Here is a 14938-nt window from a genome sequence, read left to right on the forward strand (position 1 = left end):
CCTTATCCTACATGCTTCCTAAATTGTTCATTATCCCTGTCCAATTTACAGTTTTAACGATTATTTTTTGCTAGCATGACTTGAGTTCAGCTTGCTTTGCTACACAATTAAAAGCAGATTTGGCAGGTAGGATTTATGTGGACATGTATTCTATACCTAATTTAAATCTCTGTAAGTCTGTCAGTTTGATTATATCTGTGAGTGCACTTAGGGTGGCACAGTCGCCTTGGTCTATGCCTAAACAAGACTGCCACCGACCTTTTCCCGGCAAACCTGCGTTCCCATTGTGCTATCTGGCCCCAGATATTCTTTAGGCATACTCACACTAGGCATAGTTGCCTTTCATTGTCCCTGGTCTTTGGAGATAAAACACAATGATGGTATTGATAGCCAAAAGAGAGTAGTTGGAAACAATCCTGAGACTAACTTGCTTTGGAAACGTTAGATTATGGAGGACAATCAGGTTCCTGATTTTGCACTTTGTGGTATAATCGGAGCAGTTTTGGAAACAGTGACACACTGCTCTATCACATGCCTTATAGATGTGTAAATTACTTAATAAAGCAGTTTTTACAAAGAGCACCATCGTTGAGGAAGCGCAGGACTTCCTACATACTTCACAAGTGTGAAGTGCACCAGGGTGCAGAACACTAAACCTTGACCAGAAATAGTACACAGCAACCACACCAGTCAAATGAACCAAACGAACTTTGGAGATTAAACATGCTTGGGAACAAATAGTGTGATCACTGTCTTAGTTTAATGCAATTTGTGTAAACGGCTTTACTTGCACAAAATGTGCGACAACAACAATTAAAAACAAAAACTGTCAGTAACTAAATTTTCATAATAAGTTCATAATATGTTTCTGCACATTCATGGTGCTTGTCATACAAGTTCCCTTATGATCACAACCACATTCACCATTGACAGTGTTTAATGTGTGTATACACCCCCGAGTTGTGTTACACTATTGAGCGTGGCCTCTGGCACTACACTGCTGTGTCGACCTTGCGGGTTGGTTGAGTGAGCCTGTGAGCCACTGTGTGTGAGGGAGGGAAAGGGAGAGAAAGACAGGGAAAGGAGAGGGTCAGACAAGCTCCAACTCTCGCTCCTGCTCCTTACATGCACCCAATCCACTCCTATCTAGTACCTGTCACACGCTGGCTGCAAAATGGAATTGACTATTGATTTCCCCCTTACCACAGGTCAGTTGTGCTGGCAGGCTATAGTGAGCTCAGTGAGAGCCTTGCGTGGGACAACAAGAGGAGGGGAAGAAACACGAGAAGGAAATACACACATTTCAAAACACACAGCACATACACGCTCTTATTAACTGAGCCTTTGTAACGGAAGACAGTCAGCATTGCTTTAAAAGAGGTGTGTGTCACAACATGCAGTGGAACACACTCTGGACTGGGTAACCTGGAAAACTGCGATAAACCTGCGGTGGAACTTAAAAGTCAAATTAAAGCAGTAAAAAATACATTTGAAATATTTTAAGATTTTAAGGCTCCTCCCACCCTTTTTTGGCTCTTTGAAATAAGAATGTGTGGGAGAATATTAGCTGCCAAGAGTTTTTCCACTCTAAAGTTATTTATGGAGTTCCACAGGGTTCTGTGCTGGGACCAACACCTTTCCCCACCATTATTTCTTCCCTACACTATATACATTTTCATTTTTATAATAAGATACCCAGCTTTATTTATCTATGAAGCCATTTGATACAAATCAAATACATGACAAGCAGAGCTTAAACACAAAGTTCTGGATGCCCTCTGACTTCCTATTTCTAAATGTAGACAAAAACTAAAGTTATTTTCCTCTAATCTAAAATTATTAGTAAATGGTGTCTGACCAGATACTAGATAATCTGGATGGCATTATCTCAGCCTCAAGCAACACTGTGAGGAATCTTGAAGCCATTTTTCCAACCCACACATTAAACAAATATGTAGGACTACTTCTATTTTTTCCCCCCATCAGAGCTATATTACTAAAATTAGAAAGATCCTGTCAGCAAGTAATGCTGAAAAGTTAGCTCATGCATTTTCTACTGCGATTCATTATAGGCCCGCTCTAAAAGGTTCTTTAAAAAGCCTTCTGTTAATCCAAAACACTGTAGCAAATACTGACTGTACTGACACAGACTAGAAAGAAAGACCACCCACATTAACTTTTCTTCATTGGCTCACTGTTAAATCTAGAATTGCATTTAAAATGTGTTTTCTCACATTGAAAAGTCAGGCCTCATCATATTTTTTAAAACATAAACAGCACCATATTGTCCCAACAAAGGACTTTGCTCTCAGACTGCAGGCTTGCTTTTTGTTCCTTGAGTTTTTAAACGCAGAATGCGAGACAGAGTCTTCAGCTATCAGCTATACACTACGGCATGATATCATTAGTAATTTTTAAACTCTGCCTCTTGTCCCATCTTTCTTTGCTTTCTTCTCCTTCCCTCACCCCCAACCGGTCACAGCATATGGCCCTCCCTCCCTGAGCCTGGCTCTACTTAAGGCTTCTTGCTGTTAAAGGGGAGTTTTCCCATTTCCACTGTCACAAGTCCTTGCTCCTAGGGGATTGCTGGGATTTTCTATATACATTATAAAGCGCCTTGAGGTGACTGTTGTGAAATGGTGCTGTATAAATAAAAATTAATTGAAATGAAATAGACTTTTTCAGTGGAACAGTTTTCAGTGGCTAAAGAAAATAAATTCTCTCTTTTAATTGAAAGACAGCAAATTCAAAAAGACTGACCTACACTGAATGTAACACAAAGGTTTCTTTATTTTAGTTGTCTGGTGATTCCTCAGATTAATTTCCTAGGCTCAGCTGGTTTTTACAACTTTCTCTAAAGACTGTTCATTTAGCTCATATTCACTGCAGGCTGAGCATAAATTGGAGGCTTCAAGAGGTGATTATGAAAAAAAACAAAAAAGGACTGTTAAAACCTAGCAGTTACAATATCAGTAAATATATAATAATAATAATAATAATAATAATAATGTTGAGTAATAATGTTTTAAAAATAAAAATCAAATATATATTTATCTCACTGCTTGATATAATAGAAGCATAAAACAAAGGTTCAATGCAGAGAGGTTGGTTTTGCTCCAACCCAGGGCCCTTTGCTGTGCGTCCTCCCCACATGGCAAAAATGCCCACCGAAATATTTTAAACTATCACTTCAGATCTTGGGTCCTGAAATGAGCAATCTTCACCACAAAGTGATATAATTTAGTTTATTAAAAAAATAAATAAAAATTGCATTTGGTGGATTGGTGGCTGTGGGATGGTTTATATTAGGGGTGGGCAAATCCAGGCCTCGAGTGCTGGTGTCCTGCAGGTCTCAGATATCACCCTGAACACACCTGAATCAAACGATTAGTTCATTACCAAGCCTTTGGAGAACTTCAAAACATGTTGAGAAGGCCATTTAGCCATTTGAAAAAGCTGTGTTGGATCAAGGACACATCTAAAACCTGCAGGACACCGGCACTCGGGGCTTAGAGTTGCCCACCCCTGGTTTATATAGTGAAGGTTTGTTGCAAAGTTGCAGTATTATCCTCAATTTATGCACGAGCTATTAATTACAGACAGGTGATTTCATACACTGTATACCGTTATCCTGTTGAAAAGTTCTCGAGTTATTTATTTCCATTTTGCAGGCACTGTTTAGGATGCTAAGGGAAAATGCAGTGCCTCAGTGTTTACACATTTTTCAGGCAAGCAGAAATGCTTTCTCTAACAGACATGATAAAGAGCCCAGCAAGCCTGGTCTAGCCTAGGTCGCAGACAAATCTTGGTACACAATAGTGGTCAAGTCAGTAAGAAGTGGAATGTACAAGTGTGTGAAATTAATAGTGCGAATAATTACACCGTGTATACAAAACAAAATGCGTGAAATATATTTTGATTTAATGGCCCTGCAGTAAGAGCCTATTTAGCTGCGTTTGAGACTATCAATGAGGTGCTGACTTAAGTCTGCCTGAAGCCTCAACTCTTCACAACACAGCAGCAAAATTAAGTTTAAAAACAAAACAAAAACAACAACTGACAATTGTGACAATGATTTACTGGAATATTTAAGAATGAAAAGTAATAGAATGTCACCAACTAAAGCAACTAAAAGTGCCTTAATTTGGCATGTTTAATTAAAACAAGAGCTTGTGTTAATCATTACAAAAGTCAAGTGAAACTGTGTTGCATGAAAGAAGCTCTGATGTCATAAGATTTGGAAAGCTAGATTTCTTTGTTAGCAGCAGTGAGCTCCTGGTGATGGGTCCTTACTGCTCGCCACATGCTTAAACATAGTAAATCCCCCTGCCTCCTCCTTTCCCTCCTCGAAGCGGTAAAAAGGGTCATTAAGCTATTGATCAAGGTTAAGAAGGCAAATGATCACAGGATATTGTGGCACTTTTAATGTTGCCATCAGTGACTAAAGAAAAGTTTGTCCTTCCTTTCCCTGTCTTGCAAAATATATTTTGAAAGGGTCTTCACTTGTTCGCTGAATTTAGCCCAACATAAACACATGCGAGGTTGCCAGGTGGGGTTCAAACTCACTGCAGCTACTGAATTCTTTTTTCCACCCTCCTTCCTTCTTTTTTTCCCCACCCTCCCGTGATTGATTTCCTTCCTGCTTATCACAAACAGCTAATTGGTTTATTTTTGTTCCGTCATCAGTTTCCCTCTTCACATTCAAGATTAGTGCGCATAACCCACTCTTCGGCTCTTGAGTGATTTATGGGTCAGTGTACCATTTCACACAAACTTTCAGCAATTCCTGACAATGTTCTGCATTGGTGAGAAAAAAAAAAGTTTTGTTTTATAAAATGAGCGATACCAATTTGCACGGTCTGAATTATCTAATTGGAAACTCCAGACCAATAGTGCAGCATGCCATCACTGAAATGCCAAGGCTATTTGAAAAAAAATTAGCATAGCCTCTACTAGTACTTGCAAACAACAGATTGTAAACAGATTATGGGATTTGTCAAAGGCTGACCCTCCATTAAGCAGCACCTGTGTACAACAATGTGAGCCAAAGGCTCTCTACCCATTGGAACCAACAGATGGCACTGTGGTAGCATCCAGGCCCCAGTGAGTCATTTATAATGCGGTGGGAGAGTGTTTTAAAAGAACAAAAAAAACAACAAAAAACCCCCCAGAGAACCATAACCATTTTACAAATTTTATATTCAGTAGAGGGTGTGTAATATCACTCATTTTGGAGTTACACGTGAAGAAACAAACAAAAAAAACCCAAAACAAAACAAAAAAAAAAAAAAAAAAAACACACACACACACACACACACACACACACACACACACACACACACACACACACACACACACACACACACACTATAGGCGCTTGTACACAGATAAGTGTAGGAGGGACATCCCTCCCCTTTGTCTCCAGTGAAACTAAGATTGTAGACTCACTTCTCACCCCCACCCTGCACAAAAAGCCTCCCTGTTAACTTCAAAAAAAAGAAAAAAAAGTCAAAGGAACACCATCTGACAAGACAGCAGAGCTATATGCCAGGGCCTTTAATGTCAGACCCTTTCATTTGAATAAGTCTAACGGGATCTGATTTCATGTCTCTCAGACCACCAAGGGGGTTGGGGTACCTTGAACAAACTGTTTAGCATTGAGGCCAGGAAATCTGTATCTCCAACTACCAAACATAGGAGGACCCCAACTAGTCTTTGCTGCTCCATGGACTTTCTTAAAGTGATTTGAACCAAGGACAGGCCCTTTTCTTCTGAGGCCATGTACAGTTCGAGCTCTCTGGTAAGCACCATGACCCCAGTTTTGGGGCAGGGGGAGTGCATGGTGAAAAATGCCCTGTCTATTTGGGACGGACTCATCAACAACAAGGTCATGTTCACCATAGACAACCAAGTGACCTTGAGGATCCCTATTCACAAGGTCAAACTGGCTAGGGGCATCAGCTCGTGTTGGTAGTGCAACACGCATGACCCCTTTAAAACTGGAACCGCGGTTACTGACCGACTGTCCTCTGGGAAAGCCGTGCTCTGGCTTTGTTGTGTATTCATTTTGAACTGGTCCGTAAGTGCCGTGGGTCATTAGAAATCTGTCAGATGTTCCTAGGTTAGCTTGTCTATGCCTCACATTATGAAAAGTTGGCCAATTTTGTTGAGGGGTGGCCATGTTTGGTACAGTCTCAAACCATTCATGATTGTAGGGGTGAGGGGGGATTCCATGGTAAGCTGGTCCAGAGAGTTCAGGCGCTCCATGTACTCCAGGATAATCCAAACCCAAAGCAGCTGCACGGGCTACAGCACAGACAAACAAAGACAAAACAAACCTGTTTGCCGGTTCATTGTTGTGAAGTGTCAAATATACCCACTAATTGGTAATTATATGTATTTTTTAAAGTAGCAGCATCCATTGAAGTGCACTACATACCTCTTGCTGTTTTAGCACAATATGCACCACCAGCTGACACAGAGTGGAGCACAACAGTGCTAGAAAAAAAAAAAAAAAAAAAAAAAAAAAAAAAAGAACGCACAGACACACACACACACACACAAAAAAAAAAAAAATCAGTAAGCCAAATAGCACAGCACTGAGAAGCTGTAATTGTTTTTTAACCACAGAAAACCTTAAGCTTTAAATACCTGAGAAAACCCACGAGAAGAAAACTCATTCCTGCAGTTATTTCAGCATAAACTTCATGACAGCACAATTACTGGAACACTTGACTTCTTTTGTAGCCACTCGGACTGCCTAAAGCCTCACCCTGGCTTGATTTGCTAATTACAGACAGCTGGTTGTCATAGAGACCAAAACTCAGCCACTGAATCTAGTCAGCCACTGGCAAATTGCTTCATTATAGAAAATTAGTTAAAATGCTTGCTTGCAGTAGAACTCTACAAAACAAGACATTTGGATTTTTTTACATTTAAGGAAAGAGAAACACACATTTAAAAAAGGAGTGCGGGTCAAACTGACGCCACAGCTGGTACAATTCTATTCACACACACAGCAGAAGAAGTTTGGATTGAAATAAAATTCGTTGTTGTGTAAGTTTGACTGTTTTTGCAAGCCCAATATGATAATTATAGCATAACCTCAGAACTTAATATTATCTGAACAGTAGCTAATTAAAACTTCTAATTCACTGGACCTAAAAGAATGATAATTAAATACAATGTCTGCAAGATCACTGTACCACCACTGATTAAGAATGATCTCATTAAACTTGACCTCGTTCATTAAAAGGTTCAGAAAACATCGACGGCACAAAGACGTTTACATACAACAGTAACAGTTCTTAATCTATTAATCGTGCTTTAAAATAAGCACAATTAACAGTTTTATTTTAGAGAAGAAAGAGCAGAGGGTGGATTCTCGCTGCTTGATATTTCTGAGGTGGCAATGAAGCAGCTGAGAGCGGTGGAAGCATTTAATAATTCACCCAAATTATTTCTGTCAGGACTGACAAGCTAAACAGGGCCTTGATTTAATTCTGTAATTGCACGTTCACCTTTACCCTGAACCCATACTTTGGTAATTAATAGGACCGAGCTTTATTTGAAGTGTGGCATGGCAAGTAATGGAATTCAAATTGCAGGTGATGTGAAACCAAAGATGTGAATGCCCGCTTGGCCAAGGAGCTCGTGTTATTTCCTCCACCACGGTGTCACCCGGAGGAGAACAGTGCCAAAAAGTGGCACAAACCTTCAATCAACCTCCAGACCTAATCCTCTGCTCCTGCATTTGGAACGCCATCTGTCTAGTGTTAAGTATGGGCTAGAGTGGTCTTGAACTTTGCTGTCTGACTTTTGGATTTCTGTAGCGCTCACAGACCACATACACACTGTGGTGTTAGTGTCTTACCCATCAGCAAAGTGACTGCATTGGCATTGTGTTGGCTGACATTTTTGGGGACTTTAAATACTTATATGTAGAGAAAAAGGTTGGCTTGCCTGACTCACACCCTCCGCAGGCAGGTGACAGTATTCAAGGCTAGCAAAAGAAGTTCAGTGCTCTACCTCTCAGCCTTAGGGTGATGGTGAGCCCTCTTGCTCGGCTCCCATTGCCTCCATTGGGCCTAATTTGTAAGAATGTGGAAGTCTGCAGTGCACCTCAATAACACAATGCGTCAGTAATGGTAGTGTCAACCAAATGGTGGCAATTAGACTCATGATGAAGCCACTCACTTTATTTATTTATTTTTTCATTTATATTTTGGGGGGGGGGGGTAATTTTCTAAACTCATGTAAATATGTATCAGAATCAATTAGGCCTAATAATATACAGTCCTTAGAGGATTCACATCAAAGCACATAAGCACACAATCCAATTAAGAGTGTTTACTGTTTAGATTGAAATGCTCACTGTTCCGCTCTTGAACCCAATCCGCATATCAGCAAACAGTATTTGCCAGGGTGTATATTCCAGTGGTCGTAAGTAGGCGTATACGTGTGTGTGTGTGTGTTGGCATGTTCGCATGTACGAGTTGAGAGAGAGATAAATAGTGAGGATATATGCAGCCATGTAATCTTTAATATGGTTTTGAGTATTTGTTTGTTTATATCTCAAAGAATTCAACCTCGAATCTGAAGTTGGAGACCACATGAGAACCGGTAGTCGGGAATTACATTTCATTATAATGTGTTAGCGTTACACTGAAAATTCTTGCAGATAAAAACAGCTGAAGGCAGTGTACATGCATTAATATCAAAGTATTTTTTGTTATTTCTAACAAAAAAGGTATAAATCCCTTTTAAATGGACATTTACATATGTATGTTGCAGGTGGGTAGCGAGCGGAGTAAGGAAGAAGCGGCATGCTATTTAAGCTTGAGGGTGTAAGATGGCATGCAAAAACACAGATGTACACATATTGTCTGAGAGAAATTATATAAGTTTGAATGTCATAAAGGCTCGAGGTGAGAACTGCAGCCTAAAATAGTGTGATCGAGGCAGCTACTTCTTTTGTTACAGAAACTTCATGTTCCAGATGGATGCACTCGATCAACCTTTATGTAAATTTACATGAGCCTTTGTTAGAAACGTAAACTGGTATTTATTAACATAGTAACTGTTTTAATGAATTCCTGGCTTCTCCTCCTTCTCGTACTCTTTTCTTACTGCCTCCTCATTCGTTTTCTCACTACTGTGGACAACTGTCGATACTGAACTCTTTGAGCTCTAGGGTTCAGGCTGCCTCTGAAACACGAATAGCAATCAGCAGAGGGAGCGAGGGAAAGAAGAGGAGGGACACACACACGCATGCACACACAGAGACCGACAGTTTCCTCAAAAAAGTAATGGTCAAAATATACACTGCTGAGAGAGGCAACCACAGAAATGGCAGAGTATACAAGAGGAAAAAAGCCATTAGTTTCTACGTTACTAAAGTAGCAAGCCCTCCAATCCATCTCCTGTTCATACAACATTCATTACAGAGACTTGCCTTCACCACGCATGCTGAGCCTGCGATTTGATTAATTTTGGCTTTTTCGGGGCCTGGCTTTTTTTCATCTTTTAACTAACTGAACATCGACTGTTGCATGCAATCTGTGCCTCTCTTCAGGCTTTCTAAAATGAGAAAAATGCAACGAGAAGATGCTGTAAGGCCTAAAGTAAAAATACTAATGACACCACTACCATGGCGCCTTTAAATTATACACCAATTACAAAATTGGGAGCACTCAGCAAATATTGCTTGTGATTTTCCAAACAAACTTGCGGCTGATTTCAGCATGCATATGGTGGTCTGTATTGGGGATAGTCACCTGTCAGTCTTTATTTCACTGCTGTGGATTCTACTTTGCATAGTCTTGTCCTAAACTATTGTAGCCCTGGCTATATAAGTAGCTCATTATTTAAATTTGTTCATTAATATTGATAGTTAATTGCAAATGTTTAATGTGTTCAAGAATGTATACAAATGCCTGCAAAGTATGTGATGTGTGTCAGTTAAATGCACAACCTTCTTATTTGTATTTTGAGGTTTATGTCATTATTTTTGATATGGTATTGATATGTACTACAGCTCCAGTGAACCCTGAAATAGTCTCAGGTAGAGGGGTGGGAGTAAGTGGGGAGCCGTGTGCACTCTGCAGGAAGCGAGAGAGACGAGAGCTGAACAGTGTGGAGTGAACACAGTTCATAGAAGGGCGACCGACGTATTTTCGGGTTGACGGATAGTTAACTGGAGTCGAGAACTGTTGTACCCTACTGTGAGGTAAATGTGAATTTTGTCTGAAACTTGAACCCAATGTTATTGTGTAAAACGGGCTAACTGCTAACCGCGACTAGCCGCTAACACCGCCGCTAGCACAACTGCTAACATAGCCGCTAGCGTAGCCTAGCATATTCGCTAAGCTCTTGTTCTGCTCTGTTTTTATTTATTAAGCTAATGCTAAGATTGAATGTTATAGCATGTGAACTGGCATTTAGCAGGGTTGTGTGATTCAGTAGGAGGAGACGGACGTCTTGCTGGCGTGTCAGAGAGGTCCCTTCTTTTTTTTTTTTTTTTCTAAATGGGGGAAAAAAAAAAAAAAAAAAAAAAAGAATCTGTGGGCAAGGTACTCATTTGCTACAGTATTATTATTGATAATTTGCTATTATTAATCTCTGGTTGTCTTCCTCAGTGTGTCTTTGTCCTGCCTTCCTCCTGTCAACCCAGCCGGTCATGGTAGATGTCCCTGCCTCCCTCACCCTGGTTTTTCTGGAGGCTTCTTCCTGTTAAAAGGGAGTTTTTCCTTCCCACTGTCGCCAAAGTGCTTGCTCACAGGGAGTCATATGATTGTTGAGGTTTTCTCTGTATTATTGTAGGGTCTTTAACTTACAACACTGATACTGATATTGAACACTGTGTTCTCCCCCCCGATGCACCTGTGTATGAATATTAGCTTGTGTAAGTGCTTAGGCACAGAAAAGAGGCAATGTGTGAACCGGTAGTTGAGGCTTGTAGTAAGAAAGCAGTGTAGAGTGTGGAGTAGAAAAGATCTATGTAAGTTCTAGTACACTCTGTAACGGCAATACATGATTCATGAAGACCTTTATCCATGGATAAATGGTGCACCATTTACACCCAACAGAAGACACAACAAGTTTATGTCTTTGTCTAACTGGAGCCCAGATGCCAACAGTTGGTGTTAGCTGGGTTTCTAGAGATTTATCAGAGATGCACGATTTGATTATGATAATTAAACTCATAATTCCTGTCCAAGAGAAAAAAAAAAAAAAAAAAAAAAAAGGTCCCTTCTGCTGGTGTGCTGAAGTTATGTGTTCACGTGGGAGCACGTGGAAACGACGACTGAGTGCTGCTGCCGCGGCCTGCTGGTAGCCGTGACCCAGTTTCCCCGCTATCCCCTTGAACTGCCTGGAGGTGTGAGTACTGTTGTTTGCACGTGCTTTTTATTTTTACTGCTTGGCAACAAGTGAAGCGACCATATTGTTTTAGGTCCCAACGCACCAGAGCCACGACTCAGGCCTGCAACGAGGGGTTTGCTAGCAGAAAGACTGTAGCACTTGAGGTGTGTGTGTGTTTGGTGAGAGTGCGTGTGGGCCCACAATATTATTTGATTATTTTGTTTCTGTTGAGGTAGATACCTTACCATTGTTTAACAAACTTTATTGATTTTACTTATTTTCTTTGTGTTGTTAATTCAGCATTCACTAAAGTGGAGTTAACTTTATAATTGACCTGCTTGTGTGTGATTTATTTCCATATAGTGTAGTTTTATTGCATATTTAATACCATAAGCATTAAAAAGGGAGTATCAATAGGAAAGTAACAGGAACCCAGGGCCCCTCTCAATAGAACGTGGGACGGGTGTTACACTATCCCACTATGATGGCCGCAGTGTCAGGCAATAATTAGTTACAGTATTCCTGGTTCTAAACAGGCCAACCAACGCTTGGTTTTCAGGTTAAAGAGAGTAAAACAGTAAGGATGGATCCACGGTTCTCACTCTCCAAACAAGCTAAACACATCCAAGATGCAACATCAACATTCTACTGTTCATGAACAGGACACAAACATAATTAATAACTCATTATTCGTGATGACTGCAATGCAGAAATACTTTTAATTCAGAGAAATTGCTGAGATTTTACATTAAATAATTAATGCTTCTGTTGCACAAAATCATATATGAATGCTTAATGATCAATGCAGTCTTGCAATACCATGCGTTCCCGGTTTATAGTACATTTATTGGACCTTTAACTAAGCTCACTTGGTATGCTAGTTTACACATATAAATATACATGTCTCGAGCCCTGAATAACTAACGCAGCCTATAAACTGTAGGGGAATCCAGGTCTATATAATGAAATTATTAAAACTGTTCTGTTTTCTTATTCTCGCTGTAACCACCATAAGCCATTTTGTCCATGTGTTTGTGGGAGATGACAGATGGTGACAAGTATTTCTCTTGCTGAAAAATACCCACCAGTGATGAAGCACATACAAATGTACATAGAGTTGGTCATAATGCTGTCACCGAATGCATCGGCAGCCAACTGAGGGTGCCAGAGATATACACTTACTTACTTACTTACTTACTTTCTGTGAAAATCTGGGGTTGAATATGTTGTTTTGTTCTGCAGAAGCAGCTATGAACTCCTGAGAGGCAGCCAGCAGGAAAGAAGTTACTTGACCTGGTTCAGCTTCAAGCACTTCATAATTGTGACAGCATGTGAATCAGCTGAATGACTGCGGGTGTAAAGCCTGCTGTTAGCGCCAGCGCTGCACACTGCACAACTGGATGTGTCCTACAGTCATAGATATTCTGCTGGTGCGGTTGGTGGTAAAGGCTTTTACAGTGGAGTTGCACTAAGTAGAACTGTGATGGTTGGAGAAGGAGACGGGGAAGGGAAAAATAAGCCCAGAAAGGAAGGGGGACAACTGAAAAAGACAAAGAGCTCTTGGGCTGTGATAGCTGATATACACGATTGCTTCCATGCCATGATCATGTTTGAATTATTGAAAACCAGATAACCTGTTTCTATGACAAAGAAAGGCTCCAGAAAGTTTGGGGGTGGGGGGCTCTGCCTTGATAAAAGTGGAGTAATCATAAGTCAAGGTCATGCCCTCCCTGTACTGTTTCCTTTTTGGCTTGCAGACAAGGAGTGCGCCTTTAATGAATGAGTGGATAGTCATCTGGACAGTAATTGGCCTATGCCTCATTATTGAGAGGTGGGCAGCTGCTGTAGAGGACAGCACATTGACTGCATTGATTACACCAAGACATAAACATCACAAATAAATCTTATAACACTCACTTTCTGCTATTCATTCATACCCTCTGTCTTCTTATGATGGCACCTCACCTTCTCTGAAACTGCAGGGAAAAATATTATTAATAACAAGCTTCACTGATTCACTTATTATACAAAATTAAATGTTTTCAGCAGAGCTTCTCTGTATGAATCAGGATCTGATTTAACATGTCTTTGGAGGACTTGCCTAACGCTGTTGCCATTGTTGCAAAATATTCAAATTCTCCACTTCCAGTCGCAGTGTCAGTGCCTGTTTTTCACAGAGCTGCTGTGTGGCAGGAAAAGACGCTGCGATGATGGCGGGTGGAGAAGGGTGGAGGGATTGTTCAGTCGTACTCCATATGTTGTGTCATTTGGGGGCTTGCTGGTGTCTGTGTATGCTTGGCAAGTCTTGGCTCCTTTTCTCTGTTCATGGTGTCTGTGCACCCGTCTCTGTCATCACCCACCTGCCCCTCTGCCTCTGGACCTGGCACAGCACAATGTCTCACCTCCTCGACAACATGAGCATAAAATGAAAAGTAAACTCAATTGAACTTGCCCACAAAATTATAAATGCAGTACATCCACAATGCATATCAGCAGGATCACACTCAATTTGTTAGTATTTTAGTTACAACACCTCTGTGTCTGTGTACTAGTATTGCACATGCATTTCTAGAGGGCTGTGTTGTCTCACATTCAAATCAGCAAGTTTAGCAAATACAGGGAATGACCATTGCAGCATTTACAGTGTTTGTCATGCCAGCTGTGGCATTTTTCAAACATTTACAATTTGTGAAACCACTGACTGCATATCAATGAAAATTACAAATGACTTAAAGACAACATGACACGAAATAAAAAAAACAAACAAAACATAAATGCGAAACAATTGCAAAAAATTGCAATTGTAAAAAACTTAAGTAGCAAACCAAACTTGTTAATCTATTTATTATAATGTATAAATTCATAAAAAGAACATTTGAAATGCTTACCATTTGTTCCACAAGAGTTTTATATAAACAAAGACATTTTCTCTATGCTATGAAAGGATTCCATACTCAACTTTTGACCATTTCAAGTGCAACATCTGCACTCACTCTGAATATATACATTCAAAACAGCAAGTGCAAGTATGTAAGTCCATAATTAGTAGGGGTGCAACGATACACAAAATTCACGGTTCGGTTCGGTTCGATACTTTGGTGTCACGGTTCGATATTTTTTCGACACAAAAAAAATGTTCATGCCTTTTTAATTTGTCATTTATTAAAATTATAAATATATATTTTAACTCAAAAGTACAGTTTTTAAATTTAACCCTAACCCTTGTGCGTGTTTTTTTTATTTTGACAGCGAATGCGCACCTGCGGACCACTTATGTGCAGCCCTGGTTATATAGCTCGTCATATTGCAGCCACAGAAATTCTTTTGTCCATGAAACCATAAAGCTGCACTTTCTTTTTGCCTTATAGTCTGATTTGTCATAACTTCTCCGTTTTGTGGTAAGCTTTTCTTTGGCTGTCACTTCTTCACCCTGACCTGTCTTATTTGGCTCAGCAGAACTGAAATGCTTTTACACACGGACTCACATAAGCTCAGCGATTCTCTGCGCGATCAACCTCTCACATGTTTAAGCTGCGGGAGATTTCACTTGTCATGTTTGCATAGTAAGCTAACGATT

General features: G+C 40.2%; 1 protein-coding gene and 1 long non-coding RNA gene across 2 annotated transcripts; one reads left to right on the plus strand and one right to left on the minus strand.

Annotated features, from left to right (window-relative positions):
* Nucleotides 1-3634: 3634 nt before the first annotated feature.
* On the minus strand, nt 3635-6795 carry LOC147318947 (uncharacterized). The gene is made up of 3 exons (XM_086311166.1): nt 6652-6795; nt 6440-6498; nt 3635-6306 (listed from the first exon to the last, which is right to left on the minus strand). Exons 1-3 carry the CDS (start codon nt 6678-6680, stop codon nt 5612-5614), a joined length of 783 nt encoding a protein of 260 aa, XP_086167292.1. The 5' UTR covers nt 6681-6795; the 3' UTR covers nt 3635-5611.
* Nucleotides 6796-10108: 3313 nt separating this feature from the next.
* LOC147318948 (uncharacterized) lies at nt 10109-13212 on the plus strand. Its single transcript, XR_015131513.1, has 3 exons — nt 10109-10228; nt 10638-11525; nt 12604-13212. It is a non-coding gene; the product is annotated as an uncharacterized LOC147318948 (long non-coding RNA).
* Nucleotides 13213-14938: the final 1726 nt, after the last annotated feature.

Source organism: Aulonocara sp. 'chitande type north' Nkhata Bay, linkage group LG11 (assembly GCF_057382095.1).
Source record: "Aulonocara sp. 'chitande type north' Nkhata Bay isolate Kocher_YH1m ecotype deep benthic linkage group LG11, A_spYH_male_GT1.1, whole genome shotgun sequence".
NCBI classification, from domain to species: domain Eukaryota; kingdom Metazoa; phylum Chordata; class Actinopteri; order Cichliformes; family Cichlidae; genus Aulonocara; species Aulonocara sp. 'chitande type north' Nkhata Bay.